Source organism: Gobio gobio, assembly GCF_949357685.1.
Source record: "Gobio gobio genome assembly, chromosome: 1".
In the NCBI taxonomy this organism is placed as follows: domain Eukaryota; kingdom Metazoa; phylum Chordata; class Actinopteri; order Cypriniformes; family Gobionidae; genus Gobio; species Gobio gobio.
In genome coordinates this window covers 21,173,229-21,197,794 of record NC_137097.1, presented here as the reverse complement: position 1 = coordinate 21,197,794, position 24,566 = coordinate 21,173,229, and the positions used below count along the sequence as shown (strand labels likewise).

The following is a 24,566-nucleotide window of genomic DNA, read 5'->3' as shown; positions in this document are numbered from 1 at the left end:
AACCCTCCAGCACCCTGTAGAGGGTATAGAGCTGGTCCAGTGTTCCGCGACCAGGACGAAAACCACACTGTTCCTCCTGAATCCGAGGTTCCACTATCGGCCGGATTCTCCTCTCCAGTACCCTGGCATAGACTTTCCCGGGGAGGCTGAGAAGTGTGATCCCCCTATAGTTGGAACACACCCTCCGGTCCCCCTTCTTAAAAAGAGGGACCACCACCCCGGTCTGCCATCCCAGAGGCACTGTCCCCGACCGCCACGCGATGCTGCAGAGGCGTGTCAGCCAAGACAGCCCCACAACATCCAGAGACTTGAGGTACTCAGGGCGGATCTCATCCACCCCCGGTGCCTTGCCACCGAGGAGTTTCTTGACCACCTCGGTGACTTCAGCCCGGGTGATGGACGAGTCCTCCTCTGAGCCCCCAGCCTCTGCTTCCTCAATGGAAGACGTGACGGCGGGATTGAGGAGATCCTCGAAGTATTCCTTCCACCGTCCGACAACATCCCCAGTCGAGGTCAACAGCCGCCCATCGCCACTGTAAACAGCGTTGGTAGGGCACTGCTTCCCCCTCCTGAGGCGCCGGACGGTTTGCCAGAATCTCTTCGAGGCCAGCCGATAGTCTTTTTCCATGGCCTCACCGAACTCCTCCCAGGCCCGAGTTTTTGCCTCCACGACCACCCGGGGTGCAGTCCGTTTAGCCTGTCGGTACCTGTCAGCTGCCTCAGGAGTCCCACAAGCCAGCCAGGCCCGATAGGACTCCTTCTTCAGCTTGACGGCATCCCTTACTTCCGGTGTCCACCACCGGGTTCGGGGATTGCCGCCTCGACAGGCACCGGAGACCTTGCGTCCACAGCTCCGAGCAGCCGCTTTGACAATGGAGGTGGAGAACATGGTCCACTCGGACTCAATATCTCCAGCCTCCCTCGGGATCCGGTCGAAGCTCTGCCGGAGGCAGGAGTTGAAGATCTCTCTGACAGGAGACTCGGCCAAACGTTCCCAGCAGACCCCCACAGTACGTTTGGGTCTACCGAGTCTATCCAGCTTCCTCCCCCGCCATCGGATCCAACTCACCACCAGGTGGTGATCAGTTGACAGCTCCGCCCCTCTCTTCACCCGCCCCTCTTCTTCATCTACTATTATAAAAAATAAAATAAAGAAAGACAGATATGGAGATAATTAAGGACAAAGGAAGTAAGGCATAACTGTTGTCCTAACATGGAAAGACATAGAATTACCCTGTTTGCTTGTTTATTTACCTTTTTCAAAGAGTGTTCTTATTTTGAAGACTTTCCAGCCAGGGCCTGGCATTTCATGCCTCTTTATGGCCTCTTGGGTTTTTTCCTCGGAAATGAATGCTGGCCAAAAACATTCATCACCTTTAACCCATGACCTCGGCACAACTTCGGTAATGTCCTCGTCGAGGAAAATTACTCCACAAAATGTCTTTTAAAAATCATTGTGGAAAAAATAAGATGATTAAAAATGTACTGAACTGAACAGAACTGAACTATGATTTTCAAAAATAAAGTCTAGTCCTTCATATCAAACAATGGTATAAACACCATTGCCTCATTGAAAGGGACAGCCATGCATTTTTGTGTGAAAGATGACAGTTTGGAGAATTTTATCTCATGGCCTAGGTCAGCTGGTATCACAATGTTTAAAACGTCCGAATTAAAAGGATAGGTAAAAAATGTTTCAACCATCCCGTACTGTCTGTAGGCAATTATGATATCACCGTGACAGTCAATTATGTTAATTATTTGACACACATTTTTGCCCATCAGAAATGTGTTGTTTCGACATGTTGTGGTCATGGTAAACCTCTCTGATATCAGTTCGTCATACTGGTGACAGATCAAGTTTGGTACTGGTATAGGGCCTCGGGCATGTTCTTTGCACAATTTGATGGGCTGGTCACTTGTTTCAGTAAAATATCCAAAAACCACTAGGCCAGTGTTATATATTTTGTTCAGTTGAGTACTTACAATATCCCAAAGTTTTCCAACTATTTGTAAATCGTGAGAAATTGCTATTTTAACCAAGGAACCGGGACATGTGAGGGAGTCGCCTGTCAATGGGTCATATCTGCGTTACCCTCGGTTTTATTTTGCAGAAACGCTTTACTCTAACTGCAGTGTGAACAAGTGTCATAGCAGCCGCCGAGCGAACAAACGTCATAACTTCCTTTTCAACACACAGATATATCTAATATGATAAACAGAGCTGCGTTACCTCTAGGGATGTCAATTTACACAAATTTCCATGATCGATTGTCGTTTTAATTAACAATCAATTCATCGATTAATCGTTTGCCTTAACACTGCAGCATGCATCTACAGCTGTGGCTTATAGCCGACCCCATGACCGGGTGTGCAAACGCTGCTCAAGACACCATGTTCCTCACTAAATCAATGAGAAGGGTTTTTAATCAAAATAAAGGGCTATAGGATTGTGAAATTAATCGATGTGATTGATCATTAAATCAATTACTTATTTAATAATCAAATATGAGTAATACAACATGTCACAAACTCCACCTCAGATGTGTGCTCTTCAGAATGTGTGGACGTGCTCTTCCTGTAACAACGAAAACTGAAAACGCCAACTAGACCCATTAAATTCACAACGATGTATTACAATATTGTTCTCTTTATAATGATGTGTAACATGACAGTCCCAATCATAGTCATTATAAGTTGTGCATTGCTGTTGGAGCTGCATGCGCTGAAGCTGATCACCGGCACGCTTCACTACTGCATTAATTCTTAACCAGATGCATCCTATATGAGATTAAAAAATCAACTATAGATAGGCCCACACAAAATAAACACTATTACAACTTACATTTGCACAAAGCAAAAGGCTGCGAATGCACATGCAAACTTGTAGTCAAGATGAAGGTGTAACTCTAGCTGTAAAATGGTCCAAAACAGAGCTCCGGCGCGCTCGCACCATTAAGCCTTGTTTATACTTTCGTCTGGCTCCACCGCACGAGCCTCCGGAGGCTGACTGCGAGCGAGCCTCTTCCGCTTGGCACTCTGCGATGACGTCATTTTTGTGGGGCAGACCCTTTTTACAGTCTATGGTGCGGCTTTATTCCTCGTGTCTGATTTACATGTTTTGCGGTTGAGCAGCACACGCATGACCCTGATTAATCGATGATCAATAGGTTTTATCAATTAAATGTATTATCGACAATTAATCGATCATCGATTAATCATAAACATCCCTAGTTACCTCATACTCTTGACTGGAAAAGAGGAAGTGGCACCTGTGATGATAACAGTTCCGCTCTTCAATCGCTCCTGCGGCCTTGCTCAGCTCCACAACACTCGGTCCTGCTCTGCTTCATACTACAGTAATGTTAATAATCGCATCCATGAACATGAGTCCTATCCTGACTCTTCCACCGGCTGTGAGGTAAAGACCACATGTCCCAAGATTCTGCGCTCAAACGTGGCGTCATCAAACTACGCCTTTGTTTTGAACAGTCGACCTCTAGTGGACGGAAAAGTTACATAGTGTAGCTTTAACTAATGTTAACTAATGGACCCTCATTTGATGTTTTCCTCATTTGAGTGGGAACATTTTTGGGGTTTTCTTAGTTGGTACAGAATATATCCTGTGAAAGACACATTAGATATGAGATGTCTCAATTTCTAAGTGATACGCTTTCATTTTAAGTTCATTTTTGTTTCCTTTTATTTAAATTATTGTATTAACTCTCTCTCTGACTTTCTTACCGGTGACTGAACTACTCAACTAGAGCTGAATGAGACTAGGAGATTTATTTTTTATGTGCTTTTCTTTCTGTTAATTATGCTTATCTTAAACAGGACAAACACACAGAAAAACTCCTAGAGAAGAGGCTGAGATCCACGTGACACACTATTATAAAGATGGTGTTTATTAAAGAGGAGAGTGAAGACGTGAAGATTGAAGAAACATTGAGAGTGAAACATGAAGAAACTGAGGAACAAACAGAGAAAGAGGAGAGAGAAGACGTGAAGATTGAAGAAACATTGAGAGTGAAACATGAAGAAACTGAGGAACAAACAGGTTGGTTTCATTCTCAAAGCTGAACTCAGTCAGTTGATCCTTATTAAAATCTCCAGCTCTTCAGAAATTAAGGCTATTTTTGAAGAATGTATCTCAGTGTCCAATGCTAATGTTAAAGGGATAGTTCACCCAAAAATGAAACTTCTTTCATCATTTACTCACCCTCAAGTTGTTCCAAACCTGTATGAGTTTCTTTGTTCTGCTGAACACAAAAGATGATATTTAGAAGAATGTTTATAACCAAGCAAAAAAATACTATGGTAGTCAATAGTTGCTCTCTCTGCTTTGTTACAAACATTATTCTAAATATCATCTTTTGTGTTCAGCAGATCAAAGAAACTCATACAGGTTTGGAACAACTTGGAAATCATCAGGAACCCTTTAGTCTCCAGCGCCACCATTTTCCAGAACTGCAAACTACCTGGAGTCTCAAGAAGTGCAGGTGTCAGGATCTCAGAGACTTAAGTTAAGAATCCTAAAAAAATGACCACCACTTAATAAGAATCACAAGCTGAAGTGTTGTCAAATACATAAAGACTGGTTTTGTATAGCCTGGAACCCTTGAAGCCTGGAAAACACCAAGCCGACGGTCGGCCATCGGGTTTTCGTGCATTGGCCAACTAAGTTTTCTCAGTGAGTTCCGCACTGTCGGCTGACATTGGTCCTCGTCGGCTATTTTTCAGCCGATTCGACATGTTGAATTGGTGCTTGTCTTTCAGTCGGGCCATCTGATCATTCTGACTGGCTGTTCAGCTAGCGAACCAGTGCACAAGAAAACCCCCCAGAAGTGATCGTCTGTGGCGAGCGAGATTATGAGCTGCTTTGTTTATATCCCTGTAGCTCTTCCGGTTTCCCACTTTGAATAACAAAAACAGACGACTGCCACCAGCTGGTACGGAAAACTATTTCCTCTTACGCAGGCGCAGAACGGATGTGCTACTTGGCCGTCGGATGTCAAGCGTCGGCTTCGTGTGCCAGGGCAACTTTGGACCCAGACGCTGCCGACGTGAGCCCACTCAGCAGTCTGCTTTAGTCTCCACTAGTTGGTCAGCGTCGGTTTGGTGTGTTCCTAGCTTTATAGACAGTGCTGGTCCTTCAAGAGTCACTCTCAACCCTTATTTCACGAGTTTACACTTACATCAAATTAAATAGAGTAAAGATTATGCATATTTGGCGTGCTGTCCGGGGGAGGAAGTTTGGTCTGAACCCAGAGTATTCCCCCCTGTGATAGTCTACAACTAGACTGCATTGTATTATGGATTGTGTTGACGTCTTATAAGAGTTTATTAAAACAAAGTGAGGAGATGGTGGAGGAATGCTAAAAAACTGTCAACGAAAGGCGGTAAATCTGCAGTATTTATACACCTCTTTATTAAATTGATTAACTTGATGTGCTCCACTTGTGTTTATTTAGGTTTAATTATCTGAACGTGCTCCTCCCGAATTTTGTTAATAAAACACAGGGCTCTCAAGTGTCACGCATTGAGCGTGACAGTCACTCATTTCGGTCTTTTGACACGCACTCCCGCCACACATTGTATTTTTCACGCAGAAAAAAGATTGATCATATATTTAATATGCCGCAGCGCCCAAAATGTATCTGGCCGCACCGCTCACTCTATGGAACCGGGCAGGAATCAAGCACGTCTCCCCCTGGAGTTGAGCCTGCCACTTATCAGCCAATCAGAAAAAATTAAAGAGGCTACACAATAGCCAATCAGAAAACAGCATTATTGTATCTGGGTAATATATAACGCAACAACCAATGAAAAGCATATCCTCGTTCACCCACAGAGAAACCACTGGAGCTCCGAGCATCACTTTGAGCACAGAGTAAGTCATGATCTCCTGTTTTAATGTTAAAACAAATTCACAACTTGTTTGACACAAACAATGACAACTTGACTGCTGTTAGAGAATGTTTCCCAGATAATCAGCGTCAGTTTTTCATGAGTGTCTGTTTTTCACGATGCTCTCTCTCTCTCTCTCTCTCTCTCTCTCTCTCTCTCTCTCTCTCTCTCTCTCACTCACTCACTCACTCACTCACTCACTCACTCACTCACTCACTCACTCACTCACACACACACACACACACACACACACACACACACACACACACACACACACACACACACACACACACACACACACACACACACACACACACACAAACGGAAATTAAGTCTGGTCTTGTTTTAAAAAAGACACTCAGCAGATTATTGCAGAAGTGAAAGCCATATTCAAAATGTGAAAGTATGAAAAAGTTATGGAAGTTTAAATTTACTGTAAATGAAAAATTCTTTACTAAATTTTTTATTTTATATAAAATATATATTTTACAAAAATGTTTTACTCTAAAATTACTATAGAATCAAAGCCATATGTCTAACCAAGTTGTGTTCCAAATTTGAAGTTGATATCACAAAAATAGAAAAATTGATATGACAAAAAAGTGTTATCCAAATTTCATTGGTATTTTTTTATGCATTTTCCTGTAAATTTCTGTCCAAATATCACTTCCATAACAAAACAGTCACCAAATACCAGTCACCACACCTTTCCGATGATGTGTTTTGTTAAGATTAGAAAAGAAGTAGTTAATTCATTTTGTAATATGAAATATGACACCGCCCACTAGGGGAGGAGCCCGCTAGAATAATTTAGAGTACCGTTTCCATGGTAACGCAACTTCCGATTTCAAAATAGTTTTCACAGGATGAATTTTGAGACCTAATTTATGATAATTACTCAAATATATGATACGAAAAAAAGGCAATCAATAAAGGAGTGCCAGGCGTCCCGCCAATTGTGTTCAGTGATCCTTACCAAACACAACATCACCCCCATTGTTGTGTTTGGTGGGGGGTTGGAGATGTTACTCTTGCCTGTCTTCAAAACTTGAGAGCCCTAAAAACATCACACACAAAAAATGTTCTATTCACAACACTTCTTCGTGTATTTTACAACACTTCAACCTGTGAATCCTATTGGGTGGGTGTAATTTTTTTAGCATTCATTACCTGGGGATTTCCAAATCCAGATCATTCTGATCCAGATTAAACTTTTTGAACAACTGGGGCCAGGAGACTCTGGTGTATCTTCAGCTGGATTCTTTATTGAGAAGATGCTGTGTGGCACTGAAGGCATCAGATCAAATTTATTTTTCCATCTTCATTTAGGGGTAAAAAGAAGGTGCTCCTCAGGTATTTCAAAGGACATTGTAATGGATAGGATATAGATGTCCCCCCATAAACTTCTAGGCCCTCCGCACTCCCCCCGGTTCAATGCCCGTGGGAATAGGATCTAGTTGTATGTTGGTTTTGATGCTTTACATGTCTAAATGTTTTGTTGTCTATTTCTTTGTACCATTAAACTGGTGTTAATTTGCATTTGTCTCTTTTCCCCTTAGAACTGATGGTGCTGAAAGAGGAGAGTGAAGTACTGAATGAAGAGAAAGATCAATATAAGAATCATGATTTCATAACAAGAGAAAACACTTTGAGTTGCTCACAGACTGAAAAGACTTCCTCCAGAAAAAGGGCTAAATTCACCTGCCAACAGTGTGGAAAAAGTTTCAAACGAAAAGGAAACCTTAATCGGCACATGAGTATTCACACTGGAGAGAAGCCTTACATGTGCCCTCAGTGTGAAAAAAGTTTCAAACAACGTGGACATCTTAAGGTCCACGTAAGAATTCACACTGGAGAGAAGCCTTACACCTGCCAACAGTGTGGAAAGAGTTTCAATCAACATGAAACATTTAAAGACCACATGAGTGTTCACACTGGAGAGAAACCCTACACATGCCCTCAGTGTGCAAAGAGTTTCACAAAAAAAAAACACTTTGTAGACCACATGAGAATTCACACTGGAGAGAAGCCGTTCACCTGCCAACAGTGTGGAAAGAGTTTCAACCAAAAAGGAACCCTTGACAGGCACATGAGAATCCACACTGGAGAGAAGCCTTACACATGTGGGGACTGTGGGAAACGTTTTAGGTATAAAATAGCCCTTGAGTTCCACATGAGTATTCAGGCATGAGAAAAAAACATTATGTGTCATCAGTGTGGAATTAATTTCACAGACAGAAAATGTCTCATGTCTGAAGCTGCGTTTCCATTACAGATTTGTGCAAAACCTTCGCGATATTTTCTAAAAGTCGATAAAAAATATTGCAAAATGACGGCGTTTCCATTAACTGATGTTATGCAAAAAAAAATTTTTTCCTTTTGTGATAAATCATTCCAAAAATGATGCCGCTTATTTTATAACATTTATGCATTTGGCAGACGCTTTTATCCAAAGCGACTTACAGTGCCCTTATTATAGGGACAATCCCCCTGGAGCAACGTGGAGTAAAGTGCCTTGCTCAAGGACACACTGGTGGTGACCGCTGGGATCGAACTAGCAACCTTCTGCGTATCAGTTCAGTGGTTTAACCCACTGGACCACCACCTCCCAGGTTTATGTATATCCTAGCCACTCCACGCTATTATTTTTAATGGAAGGAGACGTGTGTGTTATCCAAGCACTAATTGCAAGGAAAACACCTTATACTTGAGTGGCACATATGAGGTGTTTCTGGGTGTTTCTCTCTCTTATCTGCTTCAAGGTCTTGATAAATTGTGGCATTTTCTATTCTATTGTTTTGTATTAGTTTAATAAAGAACTCTGTCTCGTCTTCTGTCCAAACATACCGCACCATCTGTAAAGAATGATCGACTTTTACGTACGCCAGGTGTGACGCATTGCTGCCACATACAGAGAAGAGTGAAATGGTTTGCATGGTGGTAATTCAAGCTTTTTTTACCACTTCGTTATTTTGGCTTGAAAACTGAATTTAGAAATGCTTTTGAAATGAAAAACTTTGTGTTTAATGAACAAAATATATTTTAGAAATGAAGACAGCGTTTGGAGTGGAGTGCATGCAAAATAATCTGTTCCCTGAATCCACGGCCTTTGTTGTTATTGTGAGTGTACACAAATAAACATAGAAAATTTATAGTGTATAATTATGTCTTGCACTTATCCGCTGTTGTTTCCGCTGTCAAAAAGGGAAAAATCCGTCAGAAGGCACCAACGCCTCGTCAGATAGAGGGTTAAAGAAAACATAGCCTTTAGTTTCATAGTTAGGCTATGTTTAAATATTATTTTTTTAATTTCATATGTTGATCATGAAAAGTGAGCAGCATGAGTAAGGCTACATAATCAGATGTCCGTATGTCTGGAGACATGGAGGGGGGTCAGACATGATTTTGTTTTCTAGAAAGTCTTACTTTAAAATTAATTTTGTTTTGTATAAATTGTATTTTAATTTTTATCAATGTTTGATCAACTATTTGCTTGTATATTTAATAAATTAGAATCAAACCTAGATCGTCGGGAATGGATTGATGTGTGTAACTGGCCTGTTTCCTCTGCCTTTGAGTAAGGCTGAAACTACAGCGTCTTTCTGTTTTAATACATTTCTTGAATTTATGTCTTAGTTACAAGAGGCCTATAGATAGTTAGGATATGTGTGGCTGCACCGGGGTCCGTCATTACTAGGTTAAAGTTACGCCACTGTCCTTATTTGGAAAAAATATATGTTGTTTTAACGACATAAGATCTCATTATTACGACATACTTGAGTGGGGGAAAAAATGTGTAGGCCCTATGTGGCAGCAATGTGTCAGGTGACCTGTAAATGCCAAAATTTCCTTTTTACGAATTGCCTGAAAAACCACCTCATGCGAGCGGAAACACTTTTTGCGATTATATGGGAGTTTTTGCGAAATTGACGTGATTCCATTGAGAGCTGAATTCCTAATTAATGTTCAGTGACTCGAGAGGAGTAAAGAAGTCAGAATTAGACTCAATGTAAAATTAAGTTTGAAAGAAGTTTCACCAACAAAGGGAATTTTTATCAGACTGGAAACTTGTGAGATCGCAAAAAAAGAAAACCTGGGGCCTTTTTGTTTTGTTATTTAACAATTTAAAACAAGCATTGATGTTTTAAGATTGAACATTGGTCTGGGGAGTTTGCTATGTATTTTCTACTGATTTACTAAAGATTTAGTATATGACCAACAGTAATATTATTGAATTATTATAGTGTTATTGTTACTTATAAATATTAAATTTTTAAGACAAACGTGAATAAATAATGGTTATAGTACAGTAGTTATTTTCAGAAAGCCTTACCATTAATTACAGTTTTTAAAGAGGAGTCCTTGAATGCAGCCTTTAATCCCCCTCCAATTCATCTGATGGGCCATGTCGTTTGTAAGTAGGAAACTGAGGATCCGCCAAACTCTTTCTTTTACTGTCGTGCCTCCCCTCAAGGCTAAAATGTTCATCTGTAAAAATGAATTCATGCAAAAATGATGAAGCAAGTGTCAAAATCAGAGTGGAACATAAAACAACTTTTTTTCTGTCTTTTTCCTCTAAAAATGTGTTTGTTTGGAATTATTTAGCCTTTAAGAACAAGCAGAAGCAAAATACCATTCCCTTCAGCAGTGGGAGGAACTAATTTGCAATCCGCAATGTCATTGGCTAGTGCTCACTATCACCATCCACATTTTGATTTCAGCAAATCAGTTTGAGTAAACCAGGGCTGTAGCTATCATTATGTAAGGGTTAATCAATAATAAAGATTCGATGCCCAGCTTTGCATTGGGCGATTATTTGCTTACACGTTGCACAGTAAAATCATTTAATGCACACCTAGCCATTGATTATCCTGCTTATACCATGGTCATTTGCCAGCATTAGGACTGGACGATACAGACCTGCCAACATGTACGCATTTTTCGTACTCGGCACGCATTTTGACCCTTTGGTACGCTTGTACGATTCGCTGCTCTCTATGTACGCATTTTGTTGCATCTCGCATTTCGGCGGTTTCAGTGCAGTCTATGACGTTGATTCTGCTGCTGAGACACAGCGTGAAAGTGGAGTGAAAAGCTTTCGGCCAATCAGAGCGCTTCATTTTAACCCTCCGCTTACATGCCCGCCCCTCCTAGACAATGCTTCAAGCCCGCGCCGAGCGCGTTCGTTTCATTTCAGTGCCTCAAGCAAGCTAGGCAGGCCGGATAACTGCAGGCTTGCATGCCATGGCTGAACCGCCTCACAGAGATGCGCTGTTGGCGGTTACAGCCGCGGTTGACTTGACGAAAAATTATATTTAAAAAAAATTTGGGCGAGTGGCGGTTGAACCAATCAAATGGAAAAAAATATATACATTCTTAAATATTATTACAGTGCACTAAGCAAACCTGCAAGCTATGAGCCCAGCTGTCAGTATGGAGGCCTAGCTTCTCGTAGATATTTTAAAACAGCCAGTCATTGTAGTCTACCACTCGGGGAATAGGCATTTAAAACATAGACAGATTATGGAGTGATATAAAAATGGCATCGGGCAATGGCAGCGCGACGCAAGATGTTCAGAAGAACGCAAGAGCTAAACTTCTAAGCTCAATAACATCCACAGCAACAAAAAAAAAAAAAAAAATAAGGTAAGAAAAATAGTCGAAAAAAGTTGCCCATCGTTTATTAGCAGATGTGCAAGGCAAGCGGGCAAGTTTTGGGGTTGTTGTGGATAATTAAAATGTGAACATGCACGTTGCACAGTTGTGCTGTTGACTTTCAGCAAATTTTAGTGAATGAATAGAGTTGGCGTTTCTGTAATATCAAAGCTCCATAATTAGTTTCTTGTATGATTTTGTTAGGCCTGCTGGTATAAATTAATTAACGTAACTGTTGTGTCGCGTCGCGTCTTGCCACATTCAATGTAGAAAGCATTGCCTTTCGTTTGAGGGTGCTTAACTCGCACCAGGTGTAGACAAAAAGTTACCTGATTGTGACAGATGGTCGAATTCACATGACCCATTATAAATTAGCATTATGGTCTGCCATAGCCTACCCTATAGTATCAAAAAGACCAAAGCCATCTGATGCAGGGAAGATGAAAAATGGGGATAAAGACAGAGGTAAAGTGATGTAATGAATGAACAGTTTATCAAATTGCATAGTATTAAGATACTAGTAAATGAATGGCAGTTATTTTTACCTTAAACTTTATGCTAGCAATTGTGCTGGGTTGTCTAGAGAGGCACCAGACAGTGTGATTTTGCCTTAATCTTGTCAGATTTTTTTAAACGCATGGAATATCAGTTTTGTATTAATGTTTTACTCTACAGTTGTGTAGTTTTGTGTAGTTGTGTTAAATTATATACATTTTTATTTATTAATTAAAATTCATATTTAATTTGATTAAATATTAAATTAAATGTACATGTAAATTTGTAATAGTCTATTTATATAATAGCAACATTTTATGTCAAATTCAAATAAAATATCTACTACTCAGTTTCATTCATAGTGAAAATATGAAATGTGCCATAGTTTAGTGGAAGATTGCTGCCATCTACTTGAAAACAAACACTTTTGCTAGTGAACACGGTAGTTTGTTATTAATCTTACTATTTGTGTTTAATTTGTCTTTTGTTCTATTTTTGTATGACGTTTAACCATCATCAGCCTTTTTTGTTTATAATATCCTGAACACAAGGATGGGTGTGCAGTAACTGTATAACATTTATGGTCTACTTGTATTTGGTTATGGAGTAACTAATAAATCGTAATTGGTGAAAGTATATTGTGTATATTATGTATTTTAGTGTTAGGTATCTCATAGATTTCTTACTGGTGGGTGGACAACGGTGGAGCGTACATTGGCGGTGGGCTATCGGGCCCGCGGGGGGCCCGTGGGGGGGGGGGGGGGGTGTACTCATAAAGTTTCTTCAAGGTTGGCAGGTCTGGACGATATGATCAAAATTTATATCACAATATATTTCTTAATTTCGGTCGATATGAACTACATAAAAGACTCTGCCAAGAATACCCACAACGGTACCTACTAACTTCTGAAAAATTAATTTGACAAGTCTATGAAATTTCTCCTATAAAACGATATAATATTTTAGAAACAAAAAAATTCACCCTTTATTTGCCACCCACTCCACTTTATTAATTTTGTATGATATTAATTATATGATTATATTATTCTTAATATATTCTTATATAATTATAATATAATACAGGATAAAGAATATGAAAAGTGCTGAGATTTGCTGAAAACACAACCTTCATCTTCTGACTCTCAGAATATTCTATCGGGGTGGAACTGATTGGATGTGTTCCCGCTGATAGTCGGCACTAGTGTAGTAAATTGGACAGTTCATCACGATCATAGATCGTAAAAAAATAGATCACAATTCATAACTGCAGTCACTCTAGCTGACGGTGACGTCACACGCATACCCTAAATACAGATAAATTAAAAAAGTAAATAAAAGAAGACTCAATTCAGTGGCCTATTTGTGCTCTGTCTGAGATTAGTGCGCGCTGCTTTTTGCAAGGCTTTAAACACGAGAAAATTATAAACTTTCATGAACTTTTGATGATTTCTGTGGTGTATGTCATCATGCAAGTCGCCAATTGTGTTCTGCTCTTTCTGACGGCTGCACCATGAAAAAAAATTAGCATATCATGAAAAGGTTCTCTAAACGAGCTATTAACCTAATCATCTGAATCAACTAATTACACCTGCAAAAGATTCCTGAGGCTTTTAAAAACTCCCAGCCTGGTTCATTACTCAAAACCGCAATCATGGGTGAGACTGCCGACCTGACTGCTGTCCAGAAGGCCATCATTGACACCCTCAAGCAAGAGGGTAAGACACAGAAAGAAATTTCTGAACGAATAGGCTGTTCCCAGAGTGCTGTATCAAGGCACCTCTGTGGGAAGTCTGTGGGAAGGAAAAAGTGTGGCAAAAAACGCTGCACAACGAGAAGAGGTGACCGGACCCTGAGGAAGATTGTGGAGAAGGACCGATTCCAGACCTTGGGGGACCTGCGGAAGCAGTGGACTGAGTCTGGAGTAGAAACATCCAGAGCCACCGTGCACAGGCGTGTGAAGGAAATGGGCTACAGGTGCCGCATTCCCCAGGTCAAGCCACTTTTGAACCAGAAACAGCGGCAGAAGCGCCTGACCTGGGCTACAGAGAAGCAGCATTGGACTGTTGCTCAGTACTTTTTTCGGATGAAGGCAAATTTTGCATGTCATTGGGAAATCAAGGTGTCAGAGTCTGGAGGAAGACTGGGGAGAAGGAAATGCCAAAATGCCTGAAGTCCAGTGTCAAGTACCCACAGTCAGTGATGGTCTGGGGTGCCATGTCAGCTGCTGGTGTTGGTCCACTGGGTTTTATCAAGGGCAGGGTCAATGCAGCTAGCTATCAGGAGATTTTGGAGCACTTCATGCTTCCATCTGCTGAAAAGCTTTATGGAGATGAAGATTTCATTTTTCAGCACGACCTGGCACCTGCTCACAGTGCCAAAACCACTGGTAAATGGTTTACTGACCATGGTATTACTGTGCTCAATTGGCCTGCCAACTCTCCTGACCTGAACCCCATAGAGAATCTGTAGGATATTGTGAAGTGAAAGTTGAGAGACGCAAGACCCAACACTCTGGATGAGCTTAAGGCCGCTATCGAAGCATCCTGGGCCTCCATAACACCTCAGCAGTGCCACAGGCTGATTGCCTCCATGCCACGCCGCATTGAAGCAGTCATTTCTGCAAAAGGATTCCCCACCAAGTATTGAGTGCATAACTGAACATAATTATTTGAAGGTTGACTTTTTTTGTATTAAAAACACTTTTCTTTTATTGGTCGGATGAAATATGCTAATTTTTTGAGAATTTTGGGTTTTCATGAGCTGTATGCCAAAATCATCAGTATTAAAACAATAAAAGACCTGAAATATTTCAGTTGGTGTGCAATGAATTTAAAATATATGAAAGTTTAATTTTTATCATTACATTATGGAAAATAATGAACTTTATCACAATATGCACATTTTTTGAGAAGGACCTGTATATCCTACATTACATTCACTATATTGGTTTATAGCTTTCAATATCAACATTGTTTCTAGGACATCACTGGGCAGGATGTAAAAAAAATATATTAGAAAAAAAATGTATACTGATTTTTTTGCATCCAAATAGGAAAACTTAGAAAATACCGGGATGTATACCGTGTATCACCATTCAACCAAAAAATACAGATATGTTTTTTTGGTTATATCGCCCAGTCTTATAAAGCATTTTGATTTACCATTGTGTATGAAATGTGATATATAAATAAACATGCCTTATTTAACTTAACCACCATAGCCTACTAAAGTGCTGACTTTGTACTTTTGACTGAATGGTTTGCTTTATTTCTTATTGGAGAGCTTCCTATACCTTTTACTTATACTTTTATAATGGCCATTATTGATTATTAAAACTGACGTTTAACAAAAAGAGAGTTGTGTTTGTCATATTTCATTTTATTACAGTGAAGATAATCAGAGTACATATTCACATATTGCCTGAACCACATATTTATAGGTTGAATGTTATATTTCATTTTGTTTTAAATACATGCAGTGATACTCACATGAACTGATTTAAATTGTGTTTAGTAATTTTATTTTATTTTATCATTCTTCTAGAAGCACATTTGTGAGGTCAGGCACTGATGTTGGAAGAGAAGGCCTGGCTCTCAGTCTCAGCTCTAATTTATCCCAAAGGTGTTCTATCGGGGTTGAGGTGCAGGCCAGTCAAGTTCCTCCACTTCCATGTCTTTATGGATCTTGCTTTGTGCACTGGAGCAGAGTCATGTTTTGAGAGGAAGGGGTCATTACCTCTTGGCAGGTGTGAGGCTTCTCTCCAGTGTGAATTCTCATGTGTTTCTCAAGGTTTCCTTTATGAGTGAAACTCTTTCCACACTGTTGGCAGGTGTAAGGCTTCTCTCCAGTGTGAAGTCTCATGTGGACTTTAAGAGACTCTTTATGAGTGAAGCTCTTTCCACACTGTTGGCAGGTGTAAGGCTTCTCTCCAGTGTGAATTCTCATGTGTTTCTCAAGGGTTCCTTTATGAGTGAAACTCTTTCCACACTGTTGGCAGGTGTGAGGCTTCTCTCCAGTGTGAATTCTCATGTGTTTCTCAAGGTTTCCTTTATGAGTGAAACTCTTTCCACACTGTTGGCAGGTGCAAGGCTTCTCTCCAGTGTGAACTCTCATGTGGACTTTAAGAGACTGTTTATGAGTGAAACTCTTTCCACACTGTTGGCAGGTGTAAGGCTTCTCTCCAGTGTGAACTCTCATGTGTTTCTCAAGGTTTCCTTTATGAGTGAAACTCTTTCCACACTGTTGGCAGGTGTAAGGCTTCTCTCCAGTGTGAATTCTCATGTGGCCTTTAAGATGCCCTTTTCGAGTGAAACTCTTTCCACACTGCTGGCAGGTGTAAGGCTTCTCTCCAGTGTGAATTCTCATGTGTTTCTCAAGGGTTCCTTTATCAGTGAAACTCTTTCCACACTGTTGGCAGGTGTAAGGCTTCTCTCCAGTGTGAATTCTCATGTGTTTCTCAAGGGTTCCTTTATCAGTGAAACTCTTTCCACACTGTTGGCAGGTGTAAGGCTTCTCTCCAGTGTGAATTCTCAAGTGTTTCTCAAGGGTTCCTTTATCAGTGAAACTCTTTCCACACTGTTGGCAGGTGTAAGGCTTCTCTCCAGTGTGAATTCTCATGTGGCCTTTAAGATGCCCTTTTCGAGTGAAACTCTTTCCACACTGCTGGCAGGTGTAAGGCTTCTCTCCTGTGTGAATTCTCATGTGGCCTTTAACATGCCCTTTTCGAGTGAAACTCTTTCCACACTGCTGGCAGGTGTAAGGCTTCTCTCCAGTGTGAATTCTCATGTGGACTTTAAGAGACTCTTTTTGAGTGAAGCTCTTTCCACACTGAGGGCAGCTGTAAGGCTTCTCTCCAGTGTGAAGTCTCATTGGGACTTTAAGGTGCTGTTTTTTAATTAAACTCTTTCCAGACTTTTTTTGTGAGGAAATCTTTTCAGTCTGTGAGCAACTAAAAGATTTTTCTCCAGCTATGAAATCCTGATGTTGCCCATACGGATCTTTCTCTTCCATTTTATTTAGTTCTTGGCTCTCCACTTTTAGTGCCATCAGATCTAAAAGAGACAAAAAACAAGTTAACCCCAGTTCAATGGCACAAAACAACAGACAAAGACATTAAACCAGAAACATGTATGTTACATCCTATACCCAGTAAGCTACAGAAAGAGGGGTTAACGTTATCCGACAAACACCTAACGTTACAAACTTTTTTTAAAATCTCAACAGCGAACTTGGCATTAGTGTAAATTATTCTTTGATTAGAGCTTTTATGTATTGTTTATCTACAGGCACGCTAAACATGGTTCTGTGTTTGATTTGGCTACTAGTAAAGCCAATGTTTAGTGTTCGTTTTGGGTTAATAGTTCTTGCGACAGATATTTGGCTATAATCGTTCTAAAAATACAAAAGTAACGGTGCCATTCAGTAGCGATCACTATAGATCCGCAGTCTTTACTCTTGAGGACTGAACAGGGCCTGCTCGATCATCTTCACTAAAATTGTCTGGGTCCGATTCGGGCTCAAATTGGTATGGTTTTATTGATGCCATTGTTTCTAATACTACCCAAAGCACAGGCTACCGGTAAAGGTAAGGGGCACAAACGTGCACTAGGCGGTTAGCCAATCACAACACACTGGGCCAGCTAACCAATCTGAGCCCATTGCGTATTTTTGAGGGACTGGCTTCATACAACCCGGAAACCATCAGACCGTTTTACAAAGAGGGACAGAGTAGTGTAGAATAAAAGTAAAATATATGATAAATAATGCAATTTTTTAAAAACGAAGCATGAACACGTTACAGTGCACCCCACAAACACAATCAAGCCCTCGAAAGAATGTGTTTTACCACCCCTTTAATTCTGTTAGGTCAAGCTTCAGCTGCACACCCTCTAAAGCCGGGTGCACACTGTGCGATTTTGGCCACGATTTGGCCGTCTCAGACAAATTTTGAAATCCTAAAAGATTTCTCTGATCCTAGGCTAAAATCTGAAGTCTTTGATCCTTAGTTTGACATGTGCACCGATAACCGATTAATGACCGTTGCGATCAAATTTTACCTCGGACAAAATTCTGGCAGTGTCAGAAGATTTGAGGCGCAATCCTGCAGTGTGACTTCTCCTAGGACGACCGTCAAATCAAGAATCAGTAGGAGCGCAGAACCTGATGACGCATTTCGTGCAACAACATCAAATCACAACAGGGAACATGTCGAAAAGAGTCAGGTGAATGAAAAATGCCAGCGCTTGTTTTTGTTGTTTGCTGAACGCTACCGTTGTGTATGTGAATGCGGCTCACCGTTACTGAACGTGTCACGGATTGATGACGTAAAACTCAGTCCGTACGAGTCTCTGGCTTGCGTCCGTTTTTCGCGTCTGACTGTCGTACAGTCTGACAGTCGTACAGTCTGACATAATGACAACTGAGATCCTACAGTGTGACATGTATTACATCGGGGATTATGTTCATACAGTCTGACAAGCAACATTCACAGAGGATTTAGAAAAATCGCACAGTGTGCAGGACCCTTAACTCCAATTATAAAATAGTTTTTTCTCCAATTCATTGTTGAAATATAATTTTATACACAGTGTCTGTCATTTTCACGACAGGTTTATTTAACATGCATGAAATAATCAAGACATCACTAACAGGTTAAGTAGAATATAATGAATATAATGGCTAATATAGAGCATAATTTTATTCACTAGAGAAATCAACTCTTTCACTAAATATATGTTGACACTGAATGACTGCCTGAGGTAAATGTGATGCTAATGTTACATGACATTGTTTAGTTTACAAGCAGTTATATTGACGTCTTTCCCCTGTTGAAACACTGATTTAGCGATTACACCACATGACAGTAAGTTGTAATGTATCCTCAGCATCAGGGACGTCGTTAGGCCTATTTTAGGGGGGCTGAAGCTACCCCAAAATGTTCCTAAGCCCCCCTAAATGATAATAAGAACCACAATAACAATTCGATTTATCAATAACCCTATCCTCATTCATATTTAGACGCAACAAATGATTTATATCCAGCTACAAAAAAATAGCCGAAAAGTCGGAAGTTGGACAGAAGTACAAAGAGTCGTTGTGCTATCAAGATGATACAGCGTTGCAGACCGGAGCACTACTGCAAGTAACTTCATCTCGTCTCATCGTTACCAAGGTTATAATCGTTAACGAAAGCGAACGAAAAAACTAAAACTAGGTGGGTTGTCGTTAACTGAAATAAAAATAAAAACGAGGCATTACAAAAAAATGGTAACTAACCAAAACTGTAATGTGTGTTTGGCAAAACTAACTAAAATAAAATTACAGATTAAATGTCCTTAGTTTTCGTCTTCATCAATGTCTTTCATAGAGCAAATAACCTTCAGCTGCATTTCCTTCCCCTGCGTCTCTCACTCACGTGTCTCTCTCACATACACACGCGCCACCAGGGGCGTAAATTTAATCTAAAAGTTTGGGGGGACAATAAACATGAAATTTCTCAAGAGCAATTTTTGAAGGGGACACATAATACAGCCAAAATCGTACTTGTAAGGATATGTGTACCACAAAAAAAAAAAAAAACATTTTGTACTTATTTGGCGTTTTGGTGCACTGAAAAATTATCTAATGTCCGTTTTTCTTTTCTCTGTCATTTTATCTGACCAACAACAACGCGATAGTAGTTTAAATACGATTAAGGTTCACCACGCAGTCATATTATAATTATTAAATTATCTTGCGTCCTCCACATAGTATTTTATACTATGATATTCAGATATTTAGATATTCAACTGCAGCAAGCCCTCTGATCTGCCCCTTATCATCATATTGAGCAAAACCCTACACAGATCTGACTGAACTTTCGGTTTAGAATTAGCCAATTTTTTTAATTTGGGGGCGGGTTGCTTGAATTTTGGGCTCATTAGCCGATTATTCGTAATGAAAAACACAACAACAAAACAGTACAATGACACACTCCCTTAAATAGGCGCTTTTACACTTTGAAACCAAATCTTCGATAATCTTGTCTGTCAGCTGTTTGCTCGTTCGGCTCGTGCTGTATTGAGCAGACACGTTCAGTTTTTAATTGTTTAGTCAGTTCTCTAACTAAACTCAATGATTTTATTACTATACACTATTACTATTTATTACCTCTGGCAGGCGTTTCAGGATCCTCCGGACCAGGACCAGGGGACTTAAGAACAGTTTTTTCCCCAGAGCTGTCTCTTTACTGAACTCAAACCCCCGTTGATCCACTTCCCTCATAAACTGCAAACTCTCTTACCTCACATCTTCCTTCACTTTGTTATTTGCACTACCGACTGTTTATTACAGTCACAACTGTTTACTTATGCATTCTGCACTACCATATCTTAACTGGATTATGCTCATTTGCACTGCCGACTGTATTTATAGTACCAACTGTTTACATTTGCATTTTGCACCATACTTCTAACTGCAATATGCAACCACTTTCCGCTGCACTTTTACACTTTTTTTTCGAATAACTCTGTCCATAATTTATTGCACTACCTTAATCCACTGCTATTCCTCATATTAGCCTAACATATTATTGTATACCTCTATCTGTAAAATTCTGTTTAAAGTAATAGCCATCTGTATATTATATTCACTGTACATATTCACCTGTAAATTCAGTTCTGTTTATAGTAATAACCATCTCTCTATTTATACATATTTATATATATTCAGTACATATCCATGTCCTGCACTTACGCAACCACTGTATATATCCTGCACTTGCTGCTATTGCACTTCTGGTTAGACCTAAACTGCATTTCGTTGCCTTGTACTTGTGTAATGACAATAAAGTTGAATCTAATCTAATCTAATCTTATCTTATCTAATCAGGAGCAAAATCTGGCCTAAGGAAATTCCCCCTTTGATGTCTCTAAAAGCTAACATTACAGTAACTTTTCTTTAACAGAGTAGAAATGGAAGAGAATATGTCTGTCACGTTTTACTTGTTAAAGGGATAGTTCACCAAAAAATGAAACTTCAAGATTCAAGATTCAAGAGTTTTATTTGTCACATACACAGTTATATACACAATATACAACTGGCAGTGAAATGTAAACAGGTCCGCTCCATGGACAGTGCAAATAACAGTTACAAGAAATTAAAATAGAAATAGAATAAAATTAGAATAAAAAGTATTAACATAAGTAGAATTATAAATAAATCAAGTAAAAGATAAAAATAGGAAATAAGATAAATAAAAATATAAAAAATATGTGGATATGATAAGTGAGATAAACTGTAGACTTAAAAATAAGTGGTTAACATAAAATATATATATATGTATATATAAAGAAGTATAATGTGCTAGGTTTATTACAGGTTGTTACGCAGTAACAATAGGAAAGTAAAGTGCAGTGCAATTGCAGTATGTGGATGTTAATGTTAAAAAACCGTATGTTTATGCGTGTGCGGGGTGAAGTGAAGTCACGTGACTGAGTTCAGGAGTCTGATGGCCTGGGGGAAGAAACTCCTCCTGAGTCTTTCAGTCTTTGCCATCAGGCTACGGAAGCGCTTACCAGATAGCAGCAGGGTGAAGTGAGAGTTTGCAGGGTGATTAATGTCTCTGATGATTTTGGTAGCTCTACCTCTGCAGCGTTTGGTGTAGATGTCCTGCAGAGACGGGAGAGCTGAGCCTGAGATGCGCTCGGATAAGCGCACCACTCTTTGCAGGGCTTTGCAATCGTGACTGGTGCTGTTCCCGTACCACGCTGTGATGCACTGAGTCAGGACACTTTCTATCGCCCCTTGACAATAACCAGTCAAGAAACCAAGATGTTAAAGGGATAGAAACTTCTGTCATAATTTACTCACCCTCAAGTTGTTCCAAACCTGTATGAGTTTCTTTGTTCTGCTTTGTTCTAAGAAGATGTTTTGAATAATGTTTGTAACCAAGCAGAGAGAGCAACCATTGATTAAAAATACTATGGTAGTCAATGGTTGCTCTCTCTGCTTGGTTACAAACATTATTCAAAATATCTTCTTTTGTGTTCAGCAGAACAAAGAAACTCATTCAGGTTTGGAACAACTTGAGGGTGAGTAAATGATGACAGAAGTTTCTATCCCTTTAACATCTTGGTTTCTTGACTGGTTATTGGCATAAGTGTAGCTCTAGATGTGAGTGCAAAGATTTTGCAAACGCAAGTTACAAATACCCTGGGGGCGAGTGTGGGAACTCGGATTGAAGTGTGTTCGGCACTTGAAACAAGACGACTGAACTGTTAAAGATTGCACTCGGTTACACGCGTGCACCGAACTATCCGTCATTGTGTTAAACCCGCCAATAGCCAGGTGAATAAGCCGGTTTCTGATTGGTCCCCGCAAATTTGTAACAGAAGCAGGATAGAAATATGTACACGTTTCCAGCCTGAGGTACAGGCCGAAATCAAATCGCCTGCAGATCAGGCTGGGTTTACCTGGTCTAGGCCATTTCAGGAGCAACTAGCGGAACAGGAAAGCGGATTCAGTCAATTAAAAGCGTTCGTCATTCCTGAAACTTTGCGGTATATGTGGACGTTGGTCCTCTAAGAAACATGACAAAACTTTTCTTCAAATTGTGAATGTAGTTTAGACTACAGAAAGCAAGCAGTGCAGCCGTTATAGTGATCAACAGAAAATCCCTCTATAAACCAATTAATCTAATTATTTACATCGAGTATAAGCTTTGCTTGTTATAATGAGAGGATCTGTGAGCGTGTAGACTTGAAAACATCAAATGAGTGAGTTCAGCTTTGAGAATGAAACCAACCTGAGTGTTCTTCAGTTTCTTCATGTTTCACTCTCAATGTTTCTTCAATCTTCACGTCTTCTCTCTCCTCCTTCTCTGTTTGTTCCTCAGTTTCTTCATGTTTCAAACTGAATACATTTTCAATCCTCAGGTCTTCACTCTCCTCTTTAATAAACACCATCTTTATTAATGATCTCAGCCGCTTCTCCAGGAGTTTTTCTGTGTGTTTGTCCTGTTTAAGACGAAAAATAAATCCACATTAAATCTCTGAGAGTGTCTCAATCAGCTCTAGTTCAGTATCAGCGCAGTCTCAGTAACACTCAAAACTAGCACTACAAACTAATAAAAGAAAACAAATTACACAAACACTATATATTTATTTATTTATTTAATTTCTCTCATCTCTACTCGCCAGAGACTGAACTCAAGTTTGAACTGATTCATGATATAGAGAGAAATGAGAAGCTGCTTCTGTTACTCATGAGTTTATTCTGTTACTTTACTCACACAACGTTAATAAGTGTTAGATAATGCAATGCAATGTTACATTTAATAATAAGTAATTCAATCTGTGTCATCTGTAAAACCTTGAAGATTGTTTCTATTGTTTAAACACTTTAAACGCTTAAAACACAAACCTTTCTTCAGCCGAATCACAACAGATGCAGGAGCCCTGCGCAGCTTTATGACGTCACACCACCACACCAAAATAAAAGTCCCGTTCACACACTCCAGTCTACATTCACAGAAGTGCACACATACAAATAATACAAGAGATGACAGAAATTCAGAGTTGAGTGTTTTGGTGAAATACATGTTGTTCAATGATGTGCTGAAAATATTATGAAACTAGTAAAGACTGAGAGACTTTGTCTAAAAGTTAAAACTGTATTGTTTAGGGGAATAAATTATTTATCTATTTATCTTATTTATGTAAATGATCTATATCTAGATATATAGATTTACATCTATATTATTAATGATAAATATATTATTAAATAATAAATATGTAATATAAAATCTCAATAATTTTTGAGTGACAGGGAAGAGAAGACATTGTTGAATAAAGTCATTATTTTTGTTTATTTGTTTGCGCATGAGAAGTATTCTTGTCACTTCATAACATGAAGGTTGAACCACACGAGTCACATGGACTATTTTAAAAAAGTTTTTACAACCTTTCTGGGAAATGAAAGTGTTAAATTGCTGTCTGTGGAGAGGTCAGTGAGCTCTCGGATTTCATCAAAAATATCATAATTTGTGTTCTGAAGCTGAACGAAGGTCTGACGTCTGCATTGCTCAAATGAGTAAATTTATAGTCTTTATGATCACTGTAAAGAAACCCAGATCTTCAATAAGTCTCGATAGGTTTATTAACTTTAATATCAGCGAACAACAATATAATGTTACCTACTGTAGTTAAATTCATTTAATTTAAATAAAGAACGTCTTTTGTACCATATTTTATATTTATAAATAGCATCAGCTCCAATATATAGTGTGTCATACATTAACCTTTCAAAACAGAAGAGTCGAGATTAGAGACTGTGGAATATTTATGTTAATGGTTTAAAGTTGTAAATGACTACTGGGTTCTGTTTGCCCTAACACAACATTATATTTGGACATAATCAGGCTGGTCCTGAGGGATATTGTCACGGGGTGACAAAACAAACCGAACGGGACTAAGATCCTGGTGAATACTGTTGCAGGATTTTCCAGTGAACCTCCAGTCTATGCCCTG

The 24,566-nt window shown here is 39.6% G+C and overlaps 2 protein-coding genes across 2 annotated transcripts; one reads left to right on the top strand and one right to left on the bottom strand.

The window, feature by feature from the left end:
• The first annotated feature begins 3,837 nt into the window (after positions 1-3,837).
• LOC307119312 (uncharacterized protein) lies at positions 3,838-9,449 on the top strand. The gene is made up of 2 exons (XM_079805520.1): positions 3,838-4,060; positions 7,470-9,449. Exons 1-2 carry the CDS (start codon positions 3,901-3,903, stop codon positions 8,099-8,101), a joined length of 792 nt encoding a protein of 263 aa, XP_079661646.1. The 5' UTR covers positions 3,838-3,900; the 3' UTR covers positions 8,102-9,449.
• Positions 9,450-15,425: 5,976 nt separating this feature from the next.
• On the bottom strand, positions 15,426-23,528 carry LOC307127341 (uncharacterized protein). Its single transcript, XM_079818491.1, has 3 exons — positions 23,461-23,528; positions 22,844-23,054; positions 15,426-17,111 (listed from the first exon to the last, which is right to left on the bottom strand). Exons 2-3 carry the CDS (start codon positions 23,001-23,003, stop codon positions 15,736-15,738), a joined length of 1,536 nt encoding a protein of 511 aa, XP_079674617.1. The 5' UTR covers positions 23,004-23,054; positions 23,461-23,528; the 3' UTR covers positions 15,426-15,735.
• Between the last annotated feature and the right edge of the window lie 1,038 nt (positions 23,529-24,566).

Bases quoted from the DNA above. Each gene is read 5' to 3' on its own strand.
- LOC307119312 (XM_079805520.1), top strand. From the start codon at position 3,901: ATGGTGTTTATTAAAGAGGAGAGTGAAGACGTGAAGATTGAAGAAACA. The intron at 4,061-7,469 runs GTTGGTTTCATT...TTTTCCCCTTAG, and splicing joins AGAAACTGAGGAACAAACAG to AACTGATGGTGCTGAAAGAG.
- LOC307127341 (XM_079818491.1), bottom strand. From the start codon at position 23,003: ATGGTGTTTATTAAAGAGGAGAGTGAAGACCTGAGGATTGAAAATGTA. The intron at 17,112-22,843 runs GTTGGTTTCATT...TGTCTCTTTTAG, and splicing joins AGAAACTGAAGAACACTCAG to ATCTGATGGCACTAAAAGTG.